This window comes from Mobula birostris, chromosome 11, assembly GCF_030028105.1.
Source record: "Mobula birostris isolate sMobBir1 chromosome 11, sMobBir1.hap1, whole genome shotgun sequence".
Lineage (NCBI taxonomy): Eukaryota > Metazoa > Chordata > Chondrichthyes > Myliobatiformes > Myliobatidae > Mobula > Mobula birostris.
In genome coordinates, this window is record NC_092380.1 from 67,980,524 (window position 1) to 68,000,709 (window position 20,186).

The 20,186-nt window shown below is 41.2% G+C and overlaps 1 protein-coding gene across 4 annotated transcripts in view; it reads left to right on the forward strand.

The window, feature by feature from the left end:
* Positions 1-16,787, forward strand: part of eps8l2 (EPS8 signaling adaptor L2) — a 203,880-nt gene extending 187,093 nt beyond the window's left edge. For all 4 annotated transcript variants that reach the window (XM_072272430.1, XM_072272429.1, XM_072272432.1 and 1 more), the window contains 4 exons: positions 1,405-1,552; positions 9,293-9,479; positions 11,797-11,929; positions 16,362-16,787. In XM_072272430.1, coding sequence (XP_072128531.1) covers positions 1,405-1,552; positions 9,293-9,479; positions 11,797-11,929; positions 16,362-16,433 — 540 coding nt within the window. In that variant the 3' untranslated portion in view covers positions 16,434-16,787. The remainder of the gene's footprint in view (positions 1-1,404; positions 1,553-9,292; positions 9,480-11,796; positions 11,930-16,361) is intronic.
* Positions 16,788-20,186: the final 3,399 nt, after the last annotated feature.

A 20,186-nucleotide genomic window follows, 5' to 3' on the forward strand; every position in this document is an offset into this window, starting at 1 on the left:
TAAGAACACACGTAAAAATTGCTGGTGAATGCAGCAGGCCAGGCAGCATCTATAGGAAGAGGTACAGCCGCCGTTTTGGGCCGAGACCCTTCATCAGGACTAACTGAAAGAAGAGATAGCAAGAGATTTGAAAGTGGGAGGGGGAGGGGGAGATCAGAAATGATAGGAGAAGACAGGAGGGGGAGGGGGATGGAGCTAAGAGCTGGAAAGTTGATTGGCAAAAGGGATATGAGAGGATCATGGGACTGGAGGCTTTGTTCTCATGCCATTAACTCAGCCTGGTTTCTTTCATTTAAACAGCACATGTGTTCATTAATAGTGTTCAGCATGTCCTTATAAATCAATTAGACACTTTAATGGTCACTCTTTGTCCATCAGTCCACCGATGTTTTGGATTTAACATTCCTTTACAAAAGAACATTAATATTATGTATAAGTGATAAGCTCAAATCCAAAAAATAATCTATCAAGCTAATTTGACAGACACTAAAAGTATCCCTCAACCTAGCTCTCAAAGGGACCAACAGACATTTAGTCATTAATAAACATCCTCATGTTAATGGTGCTTGAGACTAAGAAACAATCCAGCTGCTATCAGCAAACAATAGACATTAACATACTGACAGTGTTTAACTTGCACAGATACTACATTCTATGAGCTCACAAAGAGTTAAATTATCACCTAGAACTGATTCAGGTTTTCATCCAATATTTTACAAAATTTAATACAACACAGTACATCCATTGTTGTTGCTTCACCTGTGTCCCAAAACACTGATTTTTTTATCAGTGTCTTTCTTAGTGACAAATGTGGAAGAGGACAAGAGGTCAGAGGAAGGAACTAAAATCAGACTGGGGCAGAAAGTTTTTGGAACTGCATGGAAGAACAAGACAGGGTAAGAATGGGGTGGAGAAGAGATTTCAGGTGGAGGAGAAAGGACAGGTTAATGCATCCAGGTGTAGTTCTCAAACCCCTCTCAACATTCATCATTGTGCAATGCTCCTAAATGAAGATGTTGGAAGCTCATGTGGTCTTTTTATTGGTTATAAACCATTGCCTGCATGCACTTCAATCCTATCCATGGTGGTTACTTGCATACAATTTTAGAGTTTTTATTTATTGCTTTCAACTTGAGGCTGCAATAAAATGTTTACTGTTCTTTACTGTGCAGCCCACATTTTCCATCCTGGCTGCTTTGCTACACATTGTGTGTCTTTTGATTCAATTTAGAAGTAATTGGCTCCCCATTGTGGAGGAGCAGATATCCTTTTGTTTTTTTTCTTTAACCATTGCTTTGCAGAGGAAGTTGAACATCCTGTACTTAATAAGAGCACTGCCTCGTTGTAATGCTACTGTATAACTTAATGAAACTAACTAATACTTCATCAAATTACTTACTTTAGGGAGGTCATCGGTACAAAGGAGAGATGAATGCCCGAGGAATAGGGCCTGGTGCTTCAACTGGACATTATGTCACCCCTGGTCACATGAGGCATGGAAGTCATGAGCTACCAGGAATGGCCAGCAGGCCTTTTGGAAGGGATAAGGAACGTAAGTGAGGTCAAAATCAAACTCCACTTAAACTCTGTTTAAAACTGTTGTCTAGTGGGAAACAGTGTGAAAGAACGTTTTATTATAAATTATTCTTTCATAAAGGGAAGTCACTTTCTTGAGTCTTATAATATGACCACAAGACTCATGAGCAGAATTAGGCCATTCAGTCCATTGAGTCTGCTCCATCATTCAATCATGGCTGATCTATTATCCCTCTTAACTCCATTCTCTTTCATTTCTGCAAAACCCGCAACGTCCTTAAAAAGCAAGAATTTATCAGCCTCCGCTTTAAGTATACCCAAAGATTGGCCTCCATAGCTGTATGTGGGAATGAATTCCATAGAGTCACCACCCTCTGGCTAAAGAAATTCCTCCTCATCTGGGTTCTAAAGTAACATCTTTGTATTCCAAGGCTCTGCCCTCCGGTCCCAGATACCCCCGCTATAGGAGAATCCTCTCTACATCCACTCTATCTAGGCCTTTCAATATTCAATAGATTTCAATGACATTCTCCCTCATACTTCTAAACTCCAGTACATACATGCCCAGAGCTTTCAAGTACTCCTCATACATTAACCCTTTTATTCTCTTGAACCTCCTCTGACCCTTTCCAATGCCATAACATTGTTTCTTAGATAAAGGGCCCAAAATTGCTCACAGTACACTGTGTGGTCTGACCAATGCGTTATAAAGCCTCAGCATCATATTTCCGTTTTTACATGAGCAGAATTAGGCCATTTGGCCCATTGAGTCTGCTCCACCATTTTATCATGGCTAATCCAATTTTCCTCTCAACTCCAATCTCCTGCCTTCTCCCCGTATCCCTTCATGCTCTGACTAATCAAAAATATATCAATCTCTGCCTTAAATATACATAAAGACGTGACCTCCGCAGTTACCTGTGGCAAAGAATTCCAGATTCACCACCCTCTGGCAAAAGAAATTCCTCCTCATCTCCATTCTAAAAGGACGCCTCACTATTCTGAGGCTGTGTCCTCTGGTTTACTCTCCCACCACATGAAACATCCTCTCTATATCCACTCTATCAAGGTCTTTCACCATTCAATAGATAAGTATATTCTAATCCTCTCAAAATTAAGCAGTGGAGGCTACCTTAATAAATATATTCAAGACAAGGTTAGATAGATTTTTGCATAGTAGGGGAATTAAGGGCTGTGGGGAAAAGGCAGGTAGGTGGAGGTGAGTCCATGGCCAGATCAGCCATGATCTTATTGAATGGCGGAGCAGGTTCCACGGGCCAGATGGCCGACTCCTGATCTTATTTCTTATGTTCATATGAATGCTAACATTGCATTTGCCTTCCTTAACACCAGCTCAACCTGCAAGTTAACCTTTAGGAATTCCTGCATGAGAACCCCAAAGTCCCTTCACACATCTGATTTTTGAATTTTCTCCCGGTTTTGAAAATACCATAATGCATGACCATACCATTCCCTACAATATATTCCATATGTCACTTTTTTGCCCATTCTCCTAATCTGTCTAAGCCCTTCTGCAAACTCACTTCTTCCTCAACACTACTTGCTCCTCCACCTATTTTCGTGTTGAATTGACATCCTTCACATACAAACGTACATGTGGAGTAAAAATCTTTACATTACGTCTCTGCCTAAATGTGCAAAGTGTAATCATAGTAATTTATAATAATTTATAATAAATAGAACAGTAAATTTAATACAGAGTACACTCAAATCAGCATGAGTTAATCAGTCTGATGGCCTTGTGGAAGAAGCTGTCCCGGAGCCTGTTGGTCCTGGCTTTTATGCTCCGGTACCGTTTCCCAGATGGTAGCAGCTGGAATAGATAGTGGTTGGGGTGACTCGGGTCCCCAATGATCCTTGGGGCCCTCTTTTCACACCGGCCCTTGTAAATGTCCTGAATCATGGGAAGTTCACAACTACAGATGCGCTGGGCTGCCCACAACACTCTCTGCAGAGTCCTGCGATTAAGGGAGGTACAGTTCCAATACCAGGCAGTGATGCAGCCAGTCAGAATGCTCTCAATTGTGCCCCTGTAGAAAGTTCTTGGGATTTGGGGGTCCATATCAAATTTTCTCAACCATCCGAGGTGAAAGAGGCGCCGTTGTGCCTTTTTCACCATACAGATGGTGTGTACAGACCATGTGAGGTCCTCGGTGATGTGGATGCTGAGGAACTTAAAGCTGTTTGCCCTCTCAACCCCAGATCCATTGATGTCAATAGGGGTTAGCCTGTTTCCATTCCTCCTGTAATCCACAACCAGCTCCTTTGTTTTTGCAACATTGAGGGAGAGGTTGTTTTCTTGACACCACTGTGTCAGAGAGATGACTTCTTCTCTGTAGGCCACCTTGTTATTGTTTGAGATTTGTCTGCAATGTTTGTTATGAGGCCATCAATTTCATCGTCCAAATTATTGACATATGACGTGAAAAGAAGCTATCCCAACACTGACCCCTTTGGAGCACCACTAGTCACCAGCAGCCCACTAGAAAAGGCCCCATTTATTCCCACTTTTTGGCTCCTGCCAGACAGCCAATTTTCTGTCCATGCTAGTATCTTTCCCTTAATACCATGGGTTCTTATCTTGTTTAGTAGCCTTGTATGTACTATCCTGTCAAAGGCCTTCAGTAAATCCAAGTAAATAATATAAACTGACACACCTTTGTCTGTCCTGCAACACACACAAAATGCTGGTGGAACACAGCAGGCCAGGCAGCATCAACAGGAAGAAGTACAGTCGACGTTTCGGGCCGATACCCTTCGTCAGGACTAACTGTAAAAAGAGATAGTAAGAGATTTGAAAGGGGGAGGGGGAGATCCGAAATGATAGGAGAAGACAGGAGGGGGAGGGATGAAGCTAAGAACTGGAAAGTTGATTGGCAAAAGGGATACAGAGCTGGAGTAGGAGGAGGATCATGGGACGGGAGGCCTAGGGAGAAAGAATGGGGGAGGGGAGCCCAGAGGAAGATGAAGAGCAGGCAAGGAGTGAAAGTGAGAGGGACAGAGGGAGAGAAAAAAGGGGAGGGAAATAATAAAAAAATAAATAAGGGATGGGGTAAGAAGGGAAGGCGGGGCATTAACAGAAGTTAGAGTAATCAATGTTCATGCCATCAGTTTGGAGGCTACCCAGATGGAATATAAGATGTTGTTCCTCCAACCTGAGTGTGGCTTCATCTTTACAGTAGAGGAGGCCGTGGATAGACATGTCAGAATGGGAATGGGATGTGGAATTAAAATGTGTGGCCACTGGGAGATCCTGCTTCCTCTGATGGACAGAGTGTAGGTGTTCAGCAAAACGCTCTCCCACTCTGCGTTGGGTCTCACCAATATATAGAAGGCCACACCGGGAGCACCGGATGCAGTATATCACCCCAGCGGACTTACAGGTGAAGTATCGCCTCACCTGGAAGGACTGTCTGGGGCCCTGAATGGTGGTGAGGGAGGAAGTGTAAGGGCATGTGTAGCACTCGTTCTGCTTACAAGGGTAAGTGCCGGGAGGGAGATCAGTGGGGGCGAATGGACAAAGGAGTCGCATGGGGTGAGGGGGAGATGTGCTTGGTGGTGGGATCCCATTGGAGGTGGCGGAAGTTACGGAGAATTATATGTGGGACCTGGAGGCTGGTGGGGTGGTAGGTGAGGACAAGGAGAACCCTATCCCTAGTAGAGTGGCGGGAGGATGGGGTGAGAGCAGATGTATGTGAAATGGGACAGTACATTTGAGAGCAGAGTTGATGGTAGAGGAAGGGAAGCCCCTTTCTTTAAAAAAGGAGGACATCTCCTTCATCCTGCGATGGAAAGCCTCATCCTGAGAGCAGTTGCGGTGGAGACGGAGGAATTGCGAGAAGGGGATGGCATTTTTGCAAGAGATAGGGTGAGAAGAGGAATAGTCCAGATAGCTGTGAGAGTCAGTAGGCTTATAGTAGACATCAGTAGATAAGCTGTCTCCAGAGATAGAGACAGAAAGATCAAGAAAGGGGAGGGAGGTGTCAGAAATGGACCAGGTTAATTTGAGGGCAGGGTGAAAGTTGGAGGCAAAGTTAATGAAGTCAACGAGCTCAGCATGCATGCAGGAAGCAGCGCCAATGCAGTCGTCGATGTAGCGAAGGAAAAGTGGAGGACGGATACCAGTATAGGCTTGGAACATGGATTGTTCCACAAAGCCAACAAAAAGGCAGGCATAGCTGGGACCCATACAGGTGCCCATGGCTACACCTTTGGTTTGGAGGAATTGGGAGGAGCCAAAGGAGAAATTATTCAGAGTAAAGACTAATTCCGCTAGACGGAAGAGAGTGGTGGTAGAGGGGAACTAGTTAGGTCTGGAATCCAAAAAGAAGCGGAGAGCTTTGAGACCTTCCTGGTGGGGGATGGAGGTGCATAGTGAGTGGACAATCATGGTGAAAATAAGGTGGTGGGGGCCAGGGAACTTTAAAGATCCACAAACCTGCCTGTCTAGGTAGACCCATTGTCTCAGCTTGCTCCTGCCCCACCGAACTCATTTCTGCATACCTTGACACTGTTTTATCCCCCCCCCCGTTCAATCCCTTCCCACCTATATTTGTTTCACTTCTCACGCTCTGAATTTTTCCAATGATTTTAAGTTCCCTGGCCCTCCTCCCCCACCCCACCCCCATACCGAATGGTGATGCAGCCAGTTAGAATGCTCATCATGGTACATCAGTAGAAATTTGCGAACGTTGTTGTTGACGTACAAAACCTCCTCAAACTCTAAGTGAAATATAGCTGCTGTCTTGCCTTTTTTCTAGCAGCATTGATGTGTTAGCTCCAGGTTAGGTCCTCAGATACTGACACTCTGGAAATTGCTCATTCTATCCAATTCTGATCTCTCTTTGAAGATTGATGTGTGTCCCTCATCTTACCCTTTCTGAAGTCTACATTCAGTTCTTTGGTCCTACTGACATTTAGTTCACGGTTGTTGCGGCAACACCACTCAGCTAGCTGGTATATCTTGCTCCTGTACACCCTCTCATCACCAACTGAGATTCTGCTAACATAGTTTGTATTTTCAGCAAATTTATAGATGGTGTTTGCCCTGTGCCTTGGCACACAGTCATGGGTGTAGAGTGAGTAGAGTAATAGGCTAAGCACACACCCCTGAGGTGTGCCAGTGTTGAGTGTCAGCGAAGCAGAGATGCTATTTCCAATCCACACCAGTTATGGTCTTCCAGTTAGGAAGTCGAGGGTCCAGTTGCAGAGAGAGGTACAGAGGCCCAGGTTCTGGAGCGTTTTTATCAGAATTGTAGGAATGCTGGTATTAAACACTGAGCTATAGTCAATAAACAGCATCCTGAATAGCTATGGAGTTGGCAGATTTTCCAATTAAGTTGTGAGGAATGAGATGACGGCAGGGAGCTGCAAAGTTTGTGTGCAGGTTGATTGGGCGGGAATTCAACATTTAGAAGTCATCGAGTTGTAGAGAAGCATAGGATGGAAAGAGGCCCTTTGGAACACTGAGTCTATGCTATCAAACATCAATATTTACTGTAACACTACCCCAACCTATCTATAAATTTGGCAATGACACAACTATTGTTGCCAGAATTCCAGATGGTAAAGATGGTAACATACTGGAGCAAGGTAGATCAGCTGGTTGAGTGGTGTAGCAACAACAGCCCTGCACTCAACATCAGTAGGACCAAGGAATTGATTGTGATCTTCAGGAAAGCGAAGTCGAGAAAACATACAACAGTCCTCATTGAGGGATCAGCAGTTTCAAGTTCCTGTGTGTCTAAATCTCCGAGGATCTATCCTGAGCCCAACATATTGATGCAATTACAAAGAAGGCATGACGGTGGCTGTATTTCATTTGGAGTTTGAGGAGACTTGGTATGTCACAAAAGACATTTGCAAATTTCCTCAGATGTACCATGGAGAGCATTCTAAGTGGTCGCATCACCTTCTGGTATGGAGTGGCTACTGGATTGGAAAAAGCTGCAGATAGTTGCAAGTTCAGCCAGCCCCATCATGGGTAGCTTCAAAAGGTGATGCCTCAAAAAGGCAGCATCCATCATTAAGGAAAACCATCAGCCAGGTCTTGCCCTCTTTGTGTCACCATCAAGCAGGAGGTACTGGAGCCTGAAGACACACACTCAACTTTTCAGCGACAGCTTCTTCCCCTCCACCAATGGATTTCTGAATAGACAATGAACCCATGAACACTATGTTTTCCTCCCTTTTTGTAATACTTATTTAATCTAATTTTTAATATATCTAATTCTTGAATTGAATTGAAATACTTACATCTTTCATATACATGAGGGGTAAAAATCTTTGTTACGTCTCCGTCTAAATGTGCAATTTATAGTAATTTATAATAAATAGTATGTACAACAGGACAGTCAGTATAACATAGAAATATAGTTGTGTCAGCATGAATTAATTAGTCTGATGGCCTGGTGGAAGAAGCTGTCCCAGAGCCTGTTGATCCTGGCTTTTATACTGCGGTACCGTTTCCCAGATGGTAGCAGCTGGAACAGTTTGTGATTGGGGTGACTTGGGTCCTCAGTGATCCTTCGGGCCCTTTTTACACACCTGTCTTTGTAATGTCCTGAATAGTGGGAAGTTCACATCTACAGATGCGCTGGGCTGTCCGCACCACTCTCTGCAGAGTCCTTATTGTAATTTATATTCTTATTGCAATTTATAGTTTTTTAAATTATGTATTGCAATGTACTGCTACCAAAAAGCAACAAATTTCACAACATATGCCTGTGATATTAAACCTGATTCTGATTCTGATTCTATCCCTTGAACAACCGATCTTTAAATGGCCTTTTAGAACAGAGGTAAGGAAAAATATTTTTTTGCCAGAGTAGTGAATCTGTGGAATGCTCTGCCACAGACTGCAGTGGATGCCAAGTCCGTGGGTATATTTAAGGCGGAAGTTGATCATTTCTTGATCAGTCAGGGCATCAAAGGATATGGCGAGAAGGCAGGTGTGTGGGGTGGAGTGGGACCTGGGATCAGCCATAATGGAATGGCAGAGCAGATTTAACGGCCTAATTCTGCTCCTATGTCTTATGATCTGATAGTAAATTATCTTCTATGCTGGAAGATATGATCCTGCTTCTCTGATCATCAACAATTCTTTTGCCTTTCTATTACAATATCCCAATCTTTCTGCATGGCTTTGTTCTGATCTCATTTGAATTCCTCACTTCCTTCACTCACTATCCGTGGCCTTGCACTTATTCATCTCTTCCACACTATCTGGAATTCTCTTTCTATTCATATTAACTTTCTTCTTTTAAAAGACACCTCTTGGTCAAGCTTTCAACAACTTGCCTCTTTTGGCTGAGTTTATTCATTTTGAATATGCATCTGCGAAATGCTTTGGAACATATCTGTAAGTCAAACACATTATATAACCCTCATCCTTTGTTTCTAAGCCTGACTAATTCTGTCTCATATATTCCTGCAACCTGCATTGAACTGACACCAACATTTATTATTTGTACAAGGTACTGAACAAAATAAAACTCCTGAACAGTAAAACCAATGGAGATGCACTTCAACTGTTTGATCAGCAGAGAAACCTCTGATTTTGCGCAACCTAAAACTGTCCAGGGGCACACAATGTCAAAATTTTCAAGTACCACAGATGAGGGCAAGTTACCGTATTACAGGCAATTTTAAGGCTGAAGCAGTGGCATCTTAAAACCTATTCCTATTAAAAAAGATATTTATCAACTAATGTGTTGACTTTTTTTTTCTTAAACAGAAATAATGACTCAGATGGATGAAGTGAATGATGAACTCCGACATCTAATAACCGCACACAGCAAGACAAAGCCAGGCACACGGAATTTCCAGGTCCCAAAGCAGTCGGCGATTCAGATACCTCTCGGTTATGAATCCAGCAATGAAGATGTTAAATCCTGGTTGGAAGTGAAAGGCTTCAGTAAACCGTGAGTAATATCCACAGAGTTGTATATCCTAAACGAATGAACAAAATTGACAGGGATACTTATTTTTGGTTCATTGAGTTTGAACTTTCCTCCACGCATCACCAGCTTTGTTGCAGAGAAAATGTCCACGTCATGCTAATATTCAGCATCTGTAAGTGGATGAGAGATAGTCGCATAAAATTGAAAATGGTTAGATATGTTCACCTAAAAAGTAAGATCCAATTTTGTTCCTGAACATCATGCCACCGGACATTTTACAGCTTTCTGCACTGGGTGGTTCTGCTACAAATGGTTTTCAATTCAAATCAAGATAAATTGTCATTCAACTATACAGGAATACTCATGAGTACTGCCAAACGAGACAGCATTACTGCTGGGTCAAGGTGCTAAAACACATTACCAACAGTCACACTCAAGAACACATTTACAGAATAAAAGAGTCCCAGCACCCCCCCCCCCCACCGCAATACCACGGCTTGATGCCTAGTCTTCACATTTAGAAGTCAGCAAACCCATATGGAATATCAGTAAAATATAGTGACACAGAATATGCATGTATATAGTCCAGAGTTCCCAGCCCACCAAGATCACCTCTCAACCAGCCCCGATGCCTGATACCCGCCAGGCAATACCGCGGCTTTGAGACCCAGTCCTTGTTCGGACGCCCGATACCCACTGTGATACCGCGGCTTAGAGGACTAGTATTTGCATATACAGGCACATATTGAATATTAGTAAAAACACAACCAGATAAATATATATCTATATAGTCCAGGCTCCACAGTCCAATTGAAATCTTCAGATGACCACAACTACAGTGCGCTGTCTCCGGCAGAGCCCGACGGCTCAGAGACCTCGCCCCCAGTGGCTGAAAAGCAAGTGACCCCACAGCTTTTTACAAGAAGTTTTGTTCCGTGACTTTAATTAAATAGGTTTATTGTTGTCACATGTACAGAGATACAAGGAAATGCTTTTGCTCATGCGTCACACAGACAGATCTTTCCGAACTAAGTAATTGAGGTAGGAAAAGTCAAAACAGAATGCAGTATATAGTGTCACAGTTACAAATAAAGTACAGTGCAAGTAGACAAAAAAGTTCAAGGTCCTTTACAAGGTAGATAGGGAAATTAAGAGTTCATGTTTTAGAGTTTGAAAGGTCCATTTGATAGTCTAACAGTGGGCTAGAAGCAATCTTTCAGCCTGGTGCTATGTGCTCTCAAGTTTTTTACTTTTGTTCAATGGGAGGGGTGAGAAGAGAGAATGACCAAGGTGGGGGGGGGGGGTCATTAGTTATGTTGGCTACCTTCCTGAAGCACCAGGAAGTTGATACCTATTATTTAACAGAGGCTTTTGTTTATCTGAGGGTTACAATAGATGCTTTATGTAAATGGTAGGCAGCAATAGTTATTTTCAGATTCCTGAATCATAATTGTTAAGCATACTTGTGAATATTTTGGCTTGGCATTTAATCAGAAGTCTGTTGAAAAAGTTTTTTTTCACTAATTGTTATTTCACCATAAACCACATAAAGAATTAAAATCATGAAATCAACACAAACTCAATATATTTGTAAAACATTTGAGTTTACAAGTTCTTGAAATATTCAAGAGCTTGATTCCCAATTAAATAAATTGACCTGGTAAGAAAACTTACTTTTATTTAAATAGTTTGTAACATTTGAGGAAAATACAATTTGTCTCTAAGGCCAGAAATACAGTTTAGATTACCAGATTGCAAAAAAAAAGCAGCAAATAAATTGTCAAAAATAAAACCAATTTAGGAGAAGAAGGGCCCGCCTTCCCATGTTGTTTCAGATAACAATTTCAGCATCTTCAGCCCTTGTATAATGCAGAGCAACAGAATGAAACTCGTATGACTTGTTTATGTATTGTGATAGAATGTGAGTCATCATTCGTGAGCTGCAGTTAATGCAATCACTTTACAGTGCCAGCGATTACTCATCACAGTTCAATTCCTGTCAGTCTTTAAGGAGTTTGTACATTATCTCCGTGATCGCGAAGATTTGTACCAAGTGCTCCGGTTTCCTCCCACATTCCAAAGGCATACAATTAGGGTTAGGGTCCGTGAGTGCGCGTGCTATGTTGGTGCCGGAAATGTGACACATTTGTGGGCTGCCCCCAGCACTATCCTCTGTCTGTGTTGGTCATTGATGCAAAATGTACATGTGACAAATAAAGCCAATCTTTTTCTCCCCTGCTCTTTCTTCGCCTTGGTGTGTACTACTTACAGATATGGGTTTCACAGCTGAAGAAAAGTGTGCTGATCAATAAATGTTTAACATTTTTTTTTCCCACAGGACAATAACTAGTTTGGGTATACTGACAGGAGCCCAAATATTTTCCCTTAATAAAGAAGAACTGAAGTCGGTGTGTGGAGAGGAAGGTGCTCGTGTGTACAGTCTAATCCAAGTACAAAAGGCTGAACTTGATGTAAGAAACTATACAACACTTTCCACTAATTTAATTTGCTTATATTATTTTTTAACTCAGCAGAAGGTGCACAACACTGAATTTTCTTCTGTCTCTATACCTGCTCAGTACTTAGAAGGCAGGATTTAGACCTGCCGATATTTCTCACAACCTTTACTTAAATTTGTAATCTTGGGGATTTCAGATAAAACTTTATTGATTTTACAAACTTTGTATGTTAGTATACCATTCTGAATTTCACTGCCATGCACTTCCTACCTCCTTGAAATTGGATGCTGCTGAGAATCTCTATCCTGAGGCCAGACTCTGTAAGGTCCTCTGTAAGGCCCAAGTCCCACTACCCTGACATCCTGTATTGAAATGCGGTGTGGAAGTGCACCCAGAATTGTCTAAGATTGAGTAGTTAACAGCCAAGACTGGAGGTAACAAGTCTCAGCTCTAACCCTTGCTCTGGAAAGGGGAGAGTAAGAGGCAAGGAGGAAGAGAGGGAAAGCAATGGCAAGAAGGAAGAGGAAGGGGGACTGTTGGGAAAGAAAGGCAGGGGAGAGGGCAGGGGAAGGAAAAAAGAGTGAAGGGAAGAGAAGTGGGGTGAAAGAAAGGAAAGAATAGGAACAGGAGAGAGATAAGATAAGAAAAAGAAGGGGAAATTAAAGAGAAAGATGAGTTGAAGATGTAAAGAAGTGGAAGAGTATGTAAAGGGCAGAGAATGTAGAAAATGGAAGAAGAAAGAGAGAAGGTGGATGGTTGAGAAGTGGAGTGAGAGGGAGAGAGATTAGAAACAAGTAAATAAACAGATAAAGATGCAGATGGAAGGCCCCAACTAGGCCACAGCACTCTGAAACAGAGTCAGTCCTTTAAATGAGCTTAGTTTGATTCATTTCAAATATCCAGATATTGACTTGGAGCAGTACTTAATCTCTCTGTTGCTTTGCTTCTGCTTGTTTCTTTGTTTCTGCTCTCCATCCCTCTCCTCCACACCCCTCACCTTTGTTTCTCATCTTTTTTCTCTCCTCAAGCCCCTTCTTCTACCTCTCACTTCCCCTTTCTCAACTGTCTATCCCCTTATTAGTCAATCATTCCCAACATTCTCAAAGACAGCATCTTTAATTTGTTGCACTATTTACATAAATATTAGAATTCATACAGTATGTTAATGTATACTGATGCAATGAAAACTATAATTACCTCAATTATTTTGTAATCGCACATTAAATAACAACTAAATATATTACGGTCTAATTGATGGTCTAATGTTAAGAACGTTGAAGCAGGTTAAGAACGTTGAAGCAGGTTGAGTACCCCTTACCTGAAATTCCAAAATCCACAAAGCTTCTGAAATCCAAATTTTTTTGAACGCTGCCATGATGTCATAAATGAAAAATTCCACAAGGCACTGGGAAGGATCCCAGGCAATACACTGGTCTCTGTACACCTGAGACAGTTCTGAGAAGTGACCTTACATATACTGAGCAAAAGTTAATGAAAATACAAAAACACCGCATAAAGTGAAAAACTAAGATCTCAATCATGTATTGAAAGAGTGGATTCATCAGAGTCAGAGTGAAAATATGCTGCTTAATGGTATGCTTATCATGAAACAAGCAAACATCTATCTCGATGAACTGAAAATTTAAGGTAATCGTTTCATACACAAAAATGATAAAAAAAAATATTATATGCAACCAACCCCCTCCCATTGTAGTTGCTGTGGAACGGGTGGTTGCTTGAAATCGATGGTGGGTATGAAACCAACTGCAGCACTGGAACCCTATAATAGACGTGGTCAGGGACGGTCATTCAACCTCGACTGTCTGTGGAGGACCCAGCTCCATTAAGTCAGACTGTGCTCCAACTGCAGACTGTTCTCTCTGTGAGCTTTACACTAGCTGTACCTAAGCTGTAAATGTAATGTAAATAGATTTCATGTTTAAACTTGGGTTCCATCCCCAAGGCATCTCATTATATAGATGCAAATATTCCAAAATCTGAAAAAATCTCAGATCTGAAACACTTCTGGCATGAAGCATTTCAGATGAGGGATGTTCAACCTGTAATACTTGATGATGTTGTTATATTACTTGATTATCCTGTTCCAGCAGTTACTGGAACTCGTTTATTGCAGATCCCTGTTATTAAACTGCGCAAAGTTCTGTAATTTTCTGTCATATACTTCAAGTCATTAATTTTTCTTTATTGTTATATGGCAAAACTTTATGGCATCTGTGTTATATGTGAATACTACTTTGCTATTTATGCATTAATTCTATTACTTGTAATTTATAGTAACTATATCTTTGCACTGTACTGCTGCCACAATTCAACAAATTTCACATTGTCTCAGTGAGTGATAATAAATCTGAATCTGATATCTTTTTAATCATAACAAGCTTCTTAAGGATTGGAAACAATCTTTAAGTCTTGAAAGTTCTTACATACCTATACATAATGTATATAGCGCAGAGAGAGACTCCAGAGCCACTGAGTGGGTCAAACAGCCGTGGTATTGTTGACGTTTCCTATTGAGACCCTGATTTGAGAACTGAGCCCTGATGCAAGGTCATGACCTGAAATGGCAGCCATTTGTTTCCTCCCACAGATGCTGCACGAGCATCTGAATTCCTCCTGCAGTTTGCTTATTACTCCAGGTTCCAGTATCTGCAATCTGGCATGGAGAATATGGGTAATAATAGCTGGCAACGTCTCATGAGAAAATAAAAGTGAAGTTTACATTTTTCACTCTAAATAATCGATATTGTGCAATTAATTAATGTTAGAGAGGTACAGTTCAAAAGCAGGCCCTTTGACCCATTGAGTCCACGTTGGCTTTCAACCACTCATTTATACTCATCACACGTTAACCTCATTCTCCTTGCATCTAACCATCTGTCCAGATTCTACCATTTTCTTACACACTGGGAGCAAGTTTCAGTGGCCAATTAGCCTTTTAGTGTAAAACCATCAATTTCCCACCACAACTTTACCCTGTTCTGTTTCCTAATTGAAAGAAATACTTAATCCCATAAGTAGACAAGGTATTTGTGCCTATCAAAAAGATATATTTATTTTCAAGCAACACACATAAAAGTTGCTGGTGAACGCAGCAGGCCAGGCAGCATCTCTAGGAAGAGGTGCAGTCGACGTTTCAGGCCGAGACCCTTCGTCAGGACTAACTGAAGGAAGACTGAGTAAGGGATTTGAAAGTTGGAGGGGGAGGGGGAGATCCAAAATGATAGGAGAAGACAGGAGGGGGAGGGATGTAGCCAAGAGCTGAACAGGTGGTAGGCAAAAGGGATACAAGAAGATCATGGGACAGGAGGTCTGGGAAGAAAGACAAGGGGGGGGGACCCAGAGGATGGGCAAGGGGTATATTCAGAGGGACAGAGGGAGAAAAAGGAGAGAGAGAAAGAATGTGTGTATAAAAATAAGTAACAGATGGGGTACGAGGGGGAGGTGGGGCATTAGCGGAAGTTAGAGAAGTCGATGTTCATGCCATCAGGTTGGAGGCTACCCAGACGGAATATAAGGTGTTGTTCCTCCAACCTGAGTGTGGCTTCATCTTTACAGTAGAGGAGGCCTCCTCTACACACTCAGGTTGGAGGAACAACACCTTATATTCCATCTGGGTAGCCTCCAACCTGATGGCGTGGCCTCCTCTACTGTAAAGATGAAGCCACACTCAGGTTGGAGGAACAACACCTTATATTCCGTCTGGGTAGCCTCCAACCTGATGGCATGAACATCGACTTCTCTAACTTCCGCTAATGCCCCACCTCCCCCTCGTACCCCATCTGTTACTTATTTTTATACACACATTCTTTCTCTCATTCTCCTTTTTCTCCTTCTGTCCCTCTGAATATACCCCTTGCCCATCCTCTGGGTCCCCCCCCCCCCCGGCCTGGTCTTTCTTCCCAGACCTCCTGTCCCATGATCCCCTCGTATCCCTTTTGCCTATCACCTGTCCAGCTCTTGGCTCCATCCCTACCCCTCCTGTCTTCTCCTATCATTTTGGATCTCCCCCTCCCCCTCCAACTTTCAAATCCCTTACTCACTCTTCCTTCAGTTAGTCCTGACGAAGGATTTCAGACTGAAACGTCGACTGCACCTCTTCCTAGAGATGCTGCCTGGCCTGCTGCGTTCACCAGCAACTTTTATGTGTGTTGCTTGAATTTCCAGCATCTGCAGAATTCCTGTTGTTTGTATTTATTTTCAACTTTCTTTTTATTCCACAATTGTTATGAAGAGAGGTATGTTTTTCTAAACTGTTTCCGTTTATTCCACTGCTGTCCTAAAGGTGACAAAGGTCCAAACAACACCTGAAAGGTTTCCAATGACTTGTTATGTAGCAGTACATAATCATTAGAAAAATTTCACATAAACATTTTATTGTAAGAGAAGTCATAAAGCTGATATCATCTTACATTCTAATTCACAGAAGCATCGCGGTGATACAGAGCTGGAAGAAATTATGAAACGAAGACAAGAACGGATTGATTCCAATAGCTAGAATTTTACAGCCATTTGTTTAACAATTGGACAGTAAAACAATGTATGACTAGAGAAGGGTTAGTCTCTTCTACAGAATTAATAATAAGCACTAATCATTTTGTGTCTTACTCCTGTTATTTCTAAAGTAAATTAATATTCAGAATTTGCATGGCTTTCAGGCAGTTATATAGTTGGCATAAAGTATTAATACGCATTCTATATGAATATCAAAATTTCTTCCTCTCTCCCTATGTATGTGCATATGTAGCTATTGTAATATTTATGGACCAATGTTGCCAAAACCTGAAGCCAAGAGAACACAGAATAGATGTAATTTGCAGAGTAATTGTGAAACAATAAAATGGTAACCCTACAGATGGCTCCTGTACTTACAGATACACCTGAGATCTTTACTGGGCAGCATTGATGCTGACTGTGTTCTTGCTACATTTATCTTGTGATAGGGTGACTGAAAGCATTGCTGCCACACAGCTCCTGCAACCCTGGGTCATTCCACTTCTTGGATACTGTCTGTATGTGATTTCTCCCTGTAACTGCCTGAGATCTCCCCCGACTACTCCAGCTTTCTCCTATATCCCAAACACATGCTGGCTGGCAGATTAATCGTCTGTTGTAACTGACCCTATAATGGGTGCAGCAGGAGAATCAGAAGGGAGTCGACGGGAATGTTAGGGGGAATAACTTACATAGAAATAATATGAGGGACTGGGATTGATGGAAATCTTCTGAGGCCTACATGGACTCAAGGAGCAAAATGTCCTCTTCAAAAAAAAATAATGGTATAGTTTTGGACAGAATGATTTAATTGTGCAAACAACCCAGATAACATAGAGATGGAATATCATATAATGATTACAATTCTGTCTGTTATAACACTAACATTTATTTCTAGTTATTATGTTATTAATGTGATTTTCCTCAACTAATGCACAAGATTTTCTCCATTTGAAGATAACACTAAAATGAATAGGTTAAAGTAAGCTTTTTTTTCATTTATGTAAACAACAATAAGCATATTGTTTAGTTGTTTTTTTCAGGATTTAAAAACTATTGTTGATAATTGTAAGTCTTCTCATAACCATGAGACCTCTACACGTAACTTACTTGCAAGGCTGTCTGTGTGTCTAGAAACAACAGGTACCCATGCAGTCATGACACAAACTCATTTGCTCATATACCCACAAAATACGAATTCAAGGCTGATATTGAACAGGCATTATTTATTGACATTAGTCCAAAATCCAGCCAATATCCTTCTGGTACTTGCTGAAGATGTAAAGCCAACATATCCAAGAGGCAACAACAAAAGCATTAATAGTGGATCCACAACCAACAGGTGCTATTTACAATTATGCAGGACTGATAATGGAAAGATACCCAAACTTGCAATTCAAGATCCAAATTCAACCATCATGAAATTGGCATCACTCATCCTTTCAGTTACAACTTTAAAAGCTTTGTGGTTTTCCTGTTTCCCAATCTTAAATGGATTTTGAAAGTTTGGTGCTCAGTTTCATGGTTTCCCGAATGGCTTTGGTCTGGCTTCTGGAAGGCTCCTCTCATTCTCTTTGAGTCCACCCCCATAACCTTGACACATAACCATCAGAAGCTCTTGCCCAAGTTCAGCCAGCTTCAGAGGCCTGCCCAGACCCAAAAGAAGGAATGATCTGGGATGGCTGACTGTGGAGAATGGGGAAACATGGTCTTACAGAGGTCATGCGAGGATATTATTTGGTGGTCCTGTAATGAGGCTCATCAATACACAATGCACATGACAGACATCCTCTATAATATGCAAGGATCTGTTGGTGTTCATTGTTTCAATCTTCTGGAGCTGTGCTGGGAAAACTTGCTGATGATGGTATGTATTGATACCTGCTTTGATTTACTGCCATGCTAACCCCTACTCACATTGTTACACTTATCAAAGTCACCCTGTCACTGCAACCAAGTGCTACTGTGGACTACAGACATCAGTAGTGTAACATCATGTAACACTGTGTTATCTACCACGACGTCCTTGAGACCAAGGTGGTTTCATCTTAGGGCTTCTGCACTCAGTTGATTTTTTTTTGCCAGAGTGAGTCATTGGTGAAATTACAAAGGGAATTTGGTCCTGAGCAAGAACTGCAGGTGGCTCACTGGCAAAGTCACATCGGGAGTCATCCAAGATGAGAATGTTAAATAATGGCTAATTCTAGCTCTCTGCCTGTGGAACAAAGCACACCTGATTTGTTCATCATGCCCTGGAAGAAAGCTTGGTTTCTAATATTGTCCTTGTTCAATACTGAGTAGTCTACAGCTGTAGATTTGTTGGATAAACTGACATTAATGAAGTTTACCCTGCCAAATAACAGAAATTTGGACGTCTGCCCTATTATCAAATGATGTATATTCTATCCAACCTCCTGCCCAGTGGCCCATGTTGTTTATTTTTAATCTAATCAGAGCCAGATGTTAAGAAATATTCTCTGACCCGCAATTCTATGAATGCAACTCCCCAAAGGCTACCTTCCTATTGTGTGCTTATGTGGCTAAATTTTCTACTTCCAAATATGAGAAATGTAGTGATGTCACAATGATCAGTAATAGTCAATAATGATCAATAATATCAACAGATTTTAATGAGAACATTAATTTATTGCAACAGTGTGACATCTCATAATTAATCCTCTAAATATCCGCATGTTGCATGCAATGAGCTTTGTCAGAATCCTGCACAGAACGTTCCCTAAGGTAATGACGTTTCAGTTTTTGAATAATGGAAACTTATCTCCTCTAATTATCACTGCATACAAGATCTCAGATTCACGCAGGACTCTAAACAGAGGCTGCATATCAAAGAGAGATTGTTATGTTGCCAGAACAATATTTCTGCATGAGCTGTCTGTCAGTCCCCGTAAAACAGACAACTTGCAGTAGCCCCCAAGAGAAATAGCTCAAGAAATCTATTTTAAACTGGCCTATAAATGTTTATTTTTATGCAAAAATACATTTCTATGTGATTTTCGAGTCTGTTGTGTGTAGGATCCTTTATGTATTACAGTATCAAGACTAGCTCATATCCATGTCAAAATTACATTGCTTAATTTTCTGGCATTTTATGTGTTGTAACAAAGTGCATCACTTGACATGCAAGCTGTATGAAAACGTATTGTGCATTGTATAAAAACTCTGTGTCAGGGAAAGTTTAAAAAGGAAGCTTTGTAAAAGATGAACTGTTGAATTTTTTCTGATAAATAATGGAAGTCAGAAGAATTACAGCGTGGTTAGAGAAGCATATTTTTGAATCTGGGTATGTTTTTTAAGTAGTGCTGATTTATAGAACATTCTAGTCATTTTATGAGAATATCTCTTTATTGTAACATGAATAAAGGTGTAAAAATTTTAAAATCATGTCATTTTCTTCTGAATGAATACCTTGGCTGTGGTGATATAAACAAATGGACATAGGTGTCTTTGTAATTTTGGTTTATGCATTACTTCAACCATTACGGCAAACAACAAGCATTCTTAAAAGTATACAAATTTCATTAGTTTTCACAAGTTATTTTCCTAGTAATTTGCTTTCTTTGAGATTTCTAGGAACTAATTGTTCTATATCTCACATTTTGAACATACGTTTCCCTCTCTGGCTTTTTTTTAAGTCTAGGAATACCTCCTGTGGACAAAATAGCTGCCATTATTAGATGTCTATTTACATCATTCATTTTCTCTTGGTCTCCATCTGTCACAGGCATTACTTTCATTC